Source organism: Mesitornis unicolor, unplaced genomic scaffold, assembly GCF_000695765.1.
Source record: "Mesitornis unicolor isolate BGI_N332 unplaced genomic scaffold, ASM69576v1 scaffold16361, whole genome shotgun sequence".
In the NCBI taxonomy this organism is placed as follows: Eukaryota; Metazoa; Chordata; class Aves; order Mesitornithiformes; family Mesitornithidae; genus Mesitornis; species Mesitornis unicolor.
In genome coordinates, this window is record NW_010161845.1 from 1 (window position 1) to 11,035 (window position 11,035).

Here is an 11,035-nt window from a genome sequence, read left to right on the forward strand (position 1 = left end):
GCAGACTTTAAGACTTATATCCCTGCATGCACGGGTCTGATCAGTAGCAGAGGCAACTGATCAGCATATAGAAAACTAGACGTGACGGAGCCTTGGATCTTTCTCAGTAATACGAAGTAGGAGTGGGTGTAATTAGGAAATAATTACTTTAGGGTTTTTTTACTTCTCTTTTAGATAGAAGAACATAGGATTTGTGTCTGTGTGAGAAAGCGCCCTCTCAATAAACAAGGTGAGCGCACTGACAAAGCAGCTTTGTCTTGGAGCAGTCTGACATTGCTTATTCTTGTTAATCTTGAGTTCTTTTCTGTCAACAGAGCTTCTGAAAAAGGAATGTGATGTGATTACCGTTCCCAGCAAGTGCGTCCTGCTGGTGCATGAGCCAAAGCAGAAAGTGGACCTCACAAAATACCTCGAAACCCAAGCATTTAGATTTGACTTCTCATTTGATGAAGCCTCATCTAATGAAATGGTGTACAGGTAATGCTTTCTTCTCGTTGGGAACGGCTTTGAAGATAACAGCATGGAGCTGTGGCTGATGGCATCCTGGCCACCTGAAATAAAAAATCAAATCCTTTTGGAGGAAACCAAAGGACTGAAAAGTCTAAAGCTTATTTTTGGCATGGCCTTGCTTATTTCCTAGGGATTTGCTTTACATATATATGTATGGGGATAGAACAAGGGGAAATGGCACCAAGCTGTGCCAAGGGAGGTTCAGGTCAGAGATAAGGAGGAAGTTCTTTACTGAGAGGGTCGTCAGAAGCTGGCACAGGCTGCCCAGGGAGGTGGTGGAGTCACCATCCCTGGATGTATTTAAAGAGCGGGTAGATGAGGTACTTAAGGATATGGTTTAGGGGGTAGACAGGAGCGGTTGGACATGATGATCTCAGAGGGCTTTTCCAACCGAGCCATTCTGTGATTCTGTGTGTATATTTTATTTTAGGAAAATTAATGAATCAGGGTGTGAAATATTTGTCCTAACTGTCTCTTGCCTTCTGCATTTCCAGGTTCACTGCTAGACCTCTTGTAGAGACCATCTTTGAGGGCGGGCAAGCAACTTGCTTTGCGTACGGTCAGACAGGCAGTGGCAAGACACATGTAAGTCTTTCCCCAAGGTCTGATACTTTCTAGCTTTATCTAAAGTATTTTAAAGCTCCTTGATGTTGATAATGACTAGGATTGTATAAGGAGTTTGGATCTTGGTTTTATTGTCTTAAATCTAATACTCTTTCAGCTGTTTATCCTCTTTTCCCCATAGTTTTAATTATTAGTGGGTTTCTTTTGAGGTTGTGAGGAAAACTGTACTAAAATCACCCCACAGCTGGCTTTGTAAAGACTTAGGATGTCCTGACAGGTTGGTCGTGGCTATTTCTTGCCTCAGATGGCTGTTGCTGCCTAACTCCAGTCTGCAAAGTGGAGCTCTTGGCCCACATCTGAGACAAAGGCTATTGTCTGTGTTCTGTATTTTATTGTTTGCGTTTGTGTTTTTGTATATTGTCTTATTGTCTGTGTTTTGAGCTTGGAGGCATTCTGAAGGCTTCAGTGAGGATACAACAATAAGCCTTTTGTTGCACATAAACATTTTAAGTGAGCTGGTATTGTTTATGAAGGGACCAAATGAGTGTGTTCACTTTCTGAGCGCTCCTTCCAGTCTAACTACTGCACTTTCAAGAGACCTGAAGACTGTTTCCTGCCTCAAGAGTGATCTGCTCTAAATTCTCAACAACTGGGTTGGCTTTTGAACCTTATTCTCCTGGAAGCTATAGGGAAGGAAAGTGGGAAACTCTCTTCCCTCACAGTGTGGTGGTGGAGTCAAATCTGCTGTCGTCTTTTGCTAGAAGCCTTTACCCCAAGTCACAGTGATCTGGACTAGGCTATGCTAGCCTGCCAGTTTGAGTAATTGAACAGTTGCTGTAACTTCAGTGTTGGAGACAAGTTTTAGGCTACAATCTTCTGTCACAGAATCATAGAACATGAGGAGCTGGAAGGGCCCTGCAAAGCTGATCCAGTGCAACCCCTGCCACAGCAGGATCACCAGAGCAGTCACACAGGAACACGGCCAGGGCTTTGGGTGTCTCCACACAAGGACACTCCACAACCTCTCTGGGCAGCCTGGGCCATGCTCCATAACCCTCACACTCACAAAGTTTCTCCTCCTCTTCAGCTTGAACCTCCTGTGCTCCAGCTTGGGACCATTGCCCCTTGTCCTGCCATTGGACATCCCAGAGCAGAGTCATCTTTCCTTCCCTTCAAGGATTTCTGCATGGTGTCTACTGGTCTCTCTGCCCTCCAACCACCCCTTCTCATCCACCCCAGGATGGCGTTGGCCTTCTTGGCTCAAGGGCACATTGCTGGCTCATGGGCATTGCTGCCACCAACACCCCAGGTCCTTTTTTGAACTTTGCAGATTTCAATTTCTTCTGTTCTGATAGGGAAGCAGCAAACTCATGTTACCCTGTGTTCTAATAATCTCACTGACATCAAAACACACACACATATACTTATAATATATGATCCTAGAACTGAAATCAGGTTGCCTGGTTCTTTTTGTACCACACCTCATCTCTGGCCTTCTCTCTTCACAGACCATGGGTGGAGACTTCTCTGGAAGAGCACAGAATGCCTCAAAGGGCATATATGCTTTTGCATGTAAGTTGATTTTACTTTAGATACGAAAATCAAAGTAGTGCTTGTTTTTCTTAGATAAGATCTGGTTTTGCATGGTTATTTAAAATCTTTCCAGTAAAAGATACACACGGTGTTTGTGTTTGCAGTAATAAGCAGTGGTGTTTGTTGCAGGAGGTATGATTGTTTTCAGTTCCACAACATATTTTCCATCTAGCCTTTTAAGTTCCTAGATCCACCCTTAGCTTACCAGATCTTTGGTGCTGAGGCAAAGAGATGCCATATTTTCTAGTTTGCCATTTGCTGGACTGAACAATTAAATTTTGGTTCTTCTACTTGGTTTTCATCCCAGACTTTCATCCTTAGATGGTGTTTGGAAATGCCTGGTTTGAATGCAACACAACCCTAACCATTTCTAGTATAAAGCTTGTTATACAGAAAGCCTATGAACATATACTGTGTTTCTTGTAAGCATTAGATGCAAAAAACCCTAGCACATACAAAATGTTATCAGAAAATGGATTCTTAGAAGCCTGTCCTCGATCTAATTCCTAGAAAGCACCATGTCCTCTACCTTCCCTTGAGAAAGGCATTTAGTGAAACTATTCCATGTGGTGAGGCAGTTGAAACAAGAGCAACTCTTTGACACTCTGAAAATCAGTTATGACTGGCCCTGAAGGAAAGTCTTTGCTTCTCAGCTCAAAGTCTGAAGCCTAATTGTGAAAAATTGCCCTGGACCCAACCAAAGACTAATATAATATACTGATCTGATACACGCATGACATAATACATCATTTTCTCCCAAACAGCAGCAATGCAGATGCTCAGGGGTGGATGTTTTCTAGGCTTTTCCACAAGAAGAGATTGAAACAGATCCATGACTCTGTCAGGGATCCCCGAGTTCCCCCAGCCCAGTAAGGGTTGCTGTCTGTGGGTGACATTAGCAGTAGAAACCTCTGTATCCCCCCTGTCTTCAGCAGCTGGATAAGGATGCTGTGGAAGCTGTTCTCCAGATGGTAGCACAGCACTAATTGTTTCACTAGCATTTGTTTCGATGGCTGTCATTCAGCTGCTGGACACTGCCTTATGGCCACACAATACTTGGGAGTAGATCAAGCAGCAGCTAGAACGAGTTTTAAACCAGTTAACTAAACTCCTGCCTTTCCTCACTAGCACAAGACGTCTTCCTCCTCCTAGAGCAGCCCAGGTACAGGAATCAGGACCTGGAAGTCTATGTGACTTTCTTTGAAATATACAATGAAAAGGTAAGACTTTTTAATTTAATCTTGACCTGACTTTTCTGGTCAAGTATTTAATAAGTAGCTGAGTGAATCTTACTCATTTCTTACTACTTTCTTACTATTTCTTCACTTAAAGGTGCTGTTTCTATCCAGCTTTCTATAAAGACAGTGCAAAATACTTACAAAGAGACTATGTTCAGATTTGCCTCAATTTTGTTGCCTGAATATAGGTGTTCGACCTCTTGAATAAGAAGACAAAGCTTCGAGTCCTGGAGGATGGCAAGCAGCAGGTCCAGGTTGTTGGTCTCCAAGAGATACAAGTCAGCTCCGCTGAGGATGTCATCAGGATGATTGAGATGGGCAGTGCCTGCAGGTTAGACGCTTTAAAACTAGTAAGAGCCAAGTCCCATTGTGCCTCCACATCTACAAAAAATGTCTGCAGCTGCTGCTTTGAGACTTACTGGGAACGACAAGCTCCCGTTTAATAGGCAGGCACTGAGCAGTACCTCTGCATGAACACAAGAAGGTGGTTACAGAATAAAGGACTAGCAGGGATGTGTTTAGCCTGCCTTCCATAGGGAAGGTCAGAGCTCATGGTTCACGTGTCCTCGCGTAACTCTAAGAAACTAACTGCATAAGGAGATGGCTGCCCTGGTGCTACAGCTAAACTGAGCAGTCTAGCTGCTTTCTAAGAAGCATCAGCTAGTTTACAGGAGCACAAGTAGCTCCCTGTGGGCTTGTAAGATGAAGGAAGAGCAGCTGGCATCAACCTACAGCTGCAAAACTGCTTTGGCTTAACTGGAGGCCAAATGAGCTATTCCAATGGCAACAAAAACGCTGCATGTTGCTCGGGGATCTTGTCTAAAGAATCCTTGAGAGCAGGCGCCAAGGGACAGCCGTAGGCTTGGCTCATCCTGGCAGGAAGGCCATGTCAGGGCAACTCTACCATCATACTGGTGTCTTTAATCAGAGCTAAAATCTGTATTACCAAGTCTTATCTGTCTCGGTGAAGTTGCAGCTGCTGTGGAAACATTACTAGGCAAATGAGAGCTCCTTGGCTTCTGTATTGCGCTGCATATGCAGACAGGCACAGCCTGAAAGCTCATTTAGCACCGTGCTGTGCATGCTTTTTTGGTTGACGGTTCAGCCAAGAACTGTTTAACATTTCAGACTCTGACCCTTTCGCCCAGCAGTAGGGACACAGGTGGGACAGTGAACCTGCCAGCCTTCTCAGGGAATAAATGACAGTGAAGGTCACAGGGAGGTTTCTGGTAACTTATAAGACTCCAATCTGTGTCTTGCAGTGATGGGGCAGGTGCAGTCACACAGCAGCACTGAAGTGCCAAGCCAGTTTGGCTGGAGAAAGGGATTTACCATGACTGTAACGTGCTAGCACAGCTTGGCTGAGCTTACTCTGTGCATTAGGAGAATGGCAAGTGGGCTGCTCTGAGGCAGGGAGATGCAGAGCTGGAGTCTTCCAGCTCCAAATGCATGTGAGGCATCAGCAGTCAGGCATGCCTGTGTAGGCTGAGCTGATCCAGGCAGGTTAAATAGCCTTAAATTTCTACAGCTGGGGTGCAGGTTCCTATTTCTCACAGCAGTCCTGTGCTGTTTTGTCAGAAGTAATTCCACAATTCATGCAAACTTGAGATATCAATGTATGGGATGATACTGGGGAGGTTAAACAACCTAACTGGATGGCTGCAGGTCTTGTCGAGTGCTGCTGGGACCTGTTGCATCTCCTGTGACAGTCCTAACGCTCGTTTTCACCCTTGCTGTAGGACATCTGGGCAGACTTTTGCAAACGCCAGCTCTTCACGCTCACATGCCTGCTTCCAAATCGTGCTACGCCGAAGAGGGAAACTGCTTGGCAAATTTTCCTTGGTGGATCTGGCAGGAAACGAGAGGGGTGCAGACACATCCAGTGCGGATCGGCAGACACGAATGGAAGGTGCAGAAATCAATAAGAGCTTGCTGGCTTTGAAGGTGAGCTATAGCTCCAGGAGCAAATGGTGCTAATCAGCACGTGGATTGTGTTCAATGCTGGGGTGGTTTGTTCTGTTTCTTTCCGGTGCAAGGCAAAAGAAGAGCCAAAAAGGTCCTAGTTGAGTGTGTTAATCCTGAAAATGCTGTCTGCTTCCACTTAAAATGTTTCCAGGAAAGCAGTACAGTCTTGTCAGGCCAGACACTGGTACAGCCATTTCCAGCTTCATTCAAGTTGTCTTTTTTTACATATGATGGGATATAACAGCAGTCCTGTGACAGTCAAATACCTGGAGTATATTTAAAAGGCTCTGAAGTACTTACAGGGGAATAGAGTTGACCATTTGCCAGCCTGTTGGGCTTAGCAGCACTTGGTGGTTGGCAGCTTGGAGAGCCCTTTGAGAAGAGGTGCAGATATTGCATTCACAAAACTTGTCTTTCCTAAGGAATGTATCCGAGCTCTAGGGCAGAACAAATCCCATACCCCTTTCCGGGAAAGCAAGCTGACCCAGGTGCTAAGAGACTCCTTCATAGGAACAAACTCGAGGACGTGTATGGTGAGTATGCACGTGGTTCAAACATACACGCCACTTGCATTTGACCAAATAGCTGCACGCTCTTCTAGAGTGAGGGGACTTTGAGGTCAGAAGGCTTCAGTTCTCTGCAAAAGTCATAGTTTTCCTCCTCCATTCATCCATGGTGACAGATAAACTGGTGAGCTTTGCCCAGCCCCACTGAGGCAGGGCTGCAGAAGTCACTTTGGTGCAGTGAGTCTACAGCACAGCCCGATGTGCTTGCAAAGAGCTTTGCTTCCTGTGGGGGATGCAGCACAGTGGGTGTACACAAAGCCAGTGGGAAGCTGGATACAGGGCCCCTGGCATGTCCCACAGAAGCTATGAGCTAAAATAGACTTCACTTCTGCCTCAGCTCTGAGCCTCTGCATTAACATGTCTCAGCTGAGATCTGCAGGATCATGAACATGAGCAAAAGTCAGATGTGGGAGTCACTGAGGTCTTGTGTTCTGTTTGCAGATAGCAATGATTTCTCCAGGCATGAGTTCGTGTGAGTACACCTTAAACACACTGAGATACGCTGACAGGTAATGGCCTTTCTGACCTGGGGATCCTACTCATGTTGCAGAAGGTGTTTTGGCTGCTTTTGTTCTGACTAGAAGTTCTCTTGTAGCCACTGCCTATAATGGCAACTTGGATGTTGGTTGAGAGCAAATTATCTTAGAAAACTTACCTTAGGATATTATCTTATGAAATTAACCTGAGTGTTCTCTGTGACATAAGAGATTGTACTACACTGTGACTAAGGTCTCATTTCCTCAGAGGAGGACTCTCATGCTAGACTTCAGTCTGCCCTGGTTTTTGTAGGGAGTTCACCTTGTCCTGAATGGTTACCTCCATGCCTTTTAGTTTTTATGATACTTCAGGTCCCATCTGTAAGTGGTGTGCTAAGAACGTGTCACTGACGTGGCCCTACAGATGACACACAACACTTGGTGTTCTTGATGGACTTTGATATCAGCTAATAGGATGTGGCACCTTGGAGACTTTAGGCAAAATCTGAAGGAGCTGGAGAACCCAAAGCAGATGGTGGAAGTGTTTTGAGTGCCCCTTGGGTACCTGCAGGGCAAGGTATATTTGCAGAGCTCGAGTCCCAGGTTTCCCTGGGGATTGTGCTGATACCTGGAGCCCCTAGGACAGAGCAGTGAGTGCCCCCCAGCCTCTACTTTCCATATCTCTACACCTCTTCAGTGAAGTCACAAGTGAAAAGACGACTGACTGCTGTCATATGTTAACAAGATGACACTTGCACGTTGGTAGCTTTCATTCATTTAGTTCACAAAGGGCTGCTTGGCTGCTTCCTGGAGAGCATTCCTCTCTGAAAGGATGTATGGGAATTCTTCTTGTAAGCATTCAGGAACACGGTGAATCTTGCCAGATCACTGGAGTTGGTTCTGGGTTGAAGTTGGATTTTTTTATTTTGCTGGGCAGTCATTCCTGCTCACCTGAAAGTACAGCACAAGAAACAACATCTGACTTAGCGTGCTTCAGTAAGATCCTAGTGTTGAGTTGGGCCCGTGGGGTTCTTAGCCAGTGTGCAAGGCAAGTTCAAGCTATAAGAAAGGGGGTGTTAGGCTGAAACGCACTGGAAATATGAAGCTGATGCTAGTAACTGGGATGAAATGCCCAGCTGGTACCTGACATCTCCCTCTAGTGCCACATCATCAGCCATGGATTTTATCCTTATTATAGACCTGCTCTGGGAAAAATCAACCTTATTCCTTTTCTTCCCATACTAAGTTCTCTTAGTTGGTCATGACAGACCAAGCTGATATGTGAGACACAGCTTCTGTGAAAGGCATTGCTGCAATTAGCCTGATGAACTTAGACATCTCTCTAGGAGAGGTTCTAGATTGAGCATGGAGACAAACATCTCAGCTCTTCTTCCCGCAGCCCTCTGGGATTTCTGCCCATGTCAGCTTGTTCTGGGGGTGGTAATGTCTACCTTAAGTGCAGCTGAGTATTTGGTTGCTGAGCACTGTTTGACTGCAGTATCTGTTTTGTGATGCTGTAGCCAAGAAACTGCTGCCAGGAGAGTCTGACTGACAAATCTTGTTGCAGAGTGAAAGAGCTCAGCCCTCATAATGGAGGTGGTGAAGCACAGAACCAGATGGAGACAGAGGAGACGGAGATCAGTGAGGAAGGCTCAGGTTACAATGTACGTGTGTGCAGTGGGCTGAACAGACCTCAAAGCTGGGAGCACCTTGCTGTTCTTACCTGGGCTGTTTCTTGCAGCTCTCCAAGGATGAGGAAGAAGATAACGCTCCCCACCTGTTCAGCTTCTGTGAGGGTGTGACTCAAATGAGTGAATGGGAGGAGAAGGCTGTGGAACAGCTTAGAGAACTGAGACAGGTATGTGGAAGAGGTGAGCACAGCCCAGGCTGCCTTCTATGCTGCTGGGCAGGCTGTGGGCTGTACTGCAAGATGCTGTCAGGGGGTGTTATGTTGTCCTCACTGCCAATTTTTTTCTGTGGTTTCCTGTCCAACTGGTTAAACTGGGGTATCTTGGTGCTTGTGGCCAGCTGGTCTCTCTTACCTTCCCACTAGCAACCTCTACTTGCTGCTAATGAGCACTGAGGGGTATTGGTCTGTAAAGCTCAGCTCTGTTGGTTGATGCGCCAGATGTGAGGAAACAAATTGAATTTCCAGAAAGTCAGTTTCTCATCACTGTTATCCTTGTAAATATAGAGAATGATGACTGAACTCGACTACCTCTTGGGAATCGCAGACCAACCAGCCTATGATGTCAACTCCTTTGTGAGCAGAGCTAAGCGCTTCGTAGAGGACAGCTCAAGAAACTTCCTTAGTGTTGGAGGTACGTAGCGCCTGTTTCTGACTAGCACTGTCACTAATATTTCTTCAGAGACCTGAAAGTAACAGCAGCATAGCTGTGGGGGTTTGAGCACCCAGTCCTTCTGCATAGCTTATGTTTTGGATCACTTTCCTAGGTGGTTGTAGGGGACAGATCTGAAATGTCCTATTGTCTGCACTTCCCAATGTAACATTTTGGCTAGGAACTCCCACTTGCTCTGCAGTGCCATATAAACTGCCCTCCCTTGAGCAGAATATGATACCCACCAAGAGCAGATGTCCTAAAGTGTGCTTGGTGTGTTGGTTACATAGTTTACCTGTTGTCTTGGCCAAAAACCAGTCTTTGAGAAATGGGTCCCAGTGCCACGTTCTAGGGACTCTCAGGGGTATGCCCACTGTTTCCACTCTTGTTTTCATGGATATCAGACCCTAATACCCATCCACTTGTAACAAGTGTCTGCCAGACGTATACCGAGATGCCACATCTGCACGTGCCATGCCTTTTCCTTAGTACAGGGGCAGAGGATGTCAGCTGCCTGCTCCCCGAGCACTGCCTGACTGCCTTTGGGCTATGCTGGTTGAGGGGGTGGTAGAGGGGCAGCAAGGCAGAGGTATGAGCTGGGCTGACACATGGTACCAGTGCTAGGTACACACACTGCCAAGGACAGGGGAAGCTACACTGGTAACTGCTGCTCTTCTGCCACTGTTGCACTAAGTTGGGCTCTGCTGCTTGAGCTGGTACAGCTGGCTTGGTCTTTGCCTCAAAACCAGGGCTGTGAGGGTGTTTTATTTTAATAAGGCTGAAAATCTTGGCATCAAAGTGAAGTGTAAACCTGAAGCAGTGACTTTTTTCTTAAAAAGCCTTGGCTATTCTCCCATCTCAAATGCACCTTGAGAGCTGTATCCCTCCATTCACCACAGAGGGGATAACAACAGTAAATGTCCTCCTACCCTCTCTGCTCTATGCACCAGGGAAATCTGGCCCTCTGGGACGGCTGGATTAGCGGCATCTAGTCTGAACTGCAAACTGCAGGCTTGAAACTGCTGATGAGCAGAATTGAACAAGTACAGCTGAGAAGCTTTGTGGGACCAGGCAGGATTTGATGCTGCAGCTCTCGGCCAGTTCACTCCCCTGTGTGGCCCTTTGCAGAGCCCTGCTGAGAGGGACAGCTGGGCTGGGGTGTTCAGCTTCCAGGTCAGTCACCCTGTCACCGTCTTCCTTTACAGAAACATTGGATGCCTTGGAGGCTGCTGTGCAACTGGAGGGGCAAGCCAGCAAGCAGATGAGACGGCAGAGGCCTTAGTAAACACAGCAAAACCTGGTTCACAAGCAGTCTTCCATATGTCTGTGTGTGTTTGTCAGTGGTTTGTGTATCTGCCACTTTATGCGGCAGTGTCTGCAGGACATGCATGCCTGAGAGCAGTGAATGTGGCAGCCTCTCTTTGTGGCCTAGAATTGGGGTACTCAGCAGAGTGCTAGAAACAACCCCTTCAAGCCTTGGAGAGGGGGGCCTGAGAGTCTGCTAGATGTGTCTAGCTTTGCTAGTGACAGTGGTCTCCTTCATAGAATTAGATTAATGTGTATAGTTTTCTAGTGTACATATAACCTCTCCAGGTGTGCTTGACACATTGCAAAACTGGTGCAAGTCTGGCTTTTCTAGAAAGAAAATGGACTATATGTAACTGTTAAAAAAAAAATCAGTATTTTAAGAAGTTTGATGAGAAACTTTAAGAAATCAACCTCTCTTCTACAGCACCAGCCAGTCTTTAGGGGCTGTCAGACTTTACCAAAATTGGCAAGAAAGA

The 11,035-nt window shown here is 46.2% G+C and overlaps 1 protein-coding gene across 1 annotated transcript; it reads left to right on the forward strand.

Moving 5' to 3' along the window:
* Positions 1–174: 174 nt before the first annotated feature.
* KIF2C (kinesin family member 2C) lies at positions 175–10,533 on the forward strand (the record flags this gene model as incomplete). The annotated part of the gene is made up of 13 exons (XM_010193465.1): positions 175–229; positions 315–477; positions 1,005–1,095; positions 2,583–2,646; positions 3,796–3,887; positions 4,094–4,236; positions 5,645–5,849; positions 6,293–6,403; positions 6,878–6,945; positions 8,480–8,582; positions 8,654–8,770; positions 9,107–9,233; positions 10,457–10,533. Coding segments are annotated over 13 exons (1,416 nt in total), but the record flags the coding sequence as incomplete, so codon positions are not given.
* Positions 10,534–11,035: the final 502 nt, after the last annotated feature.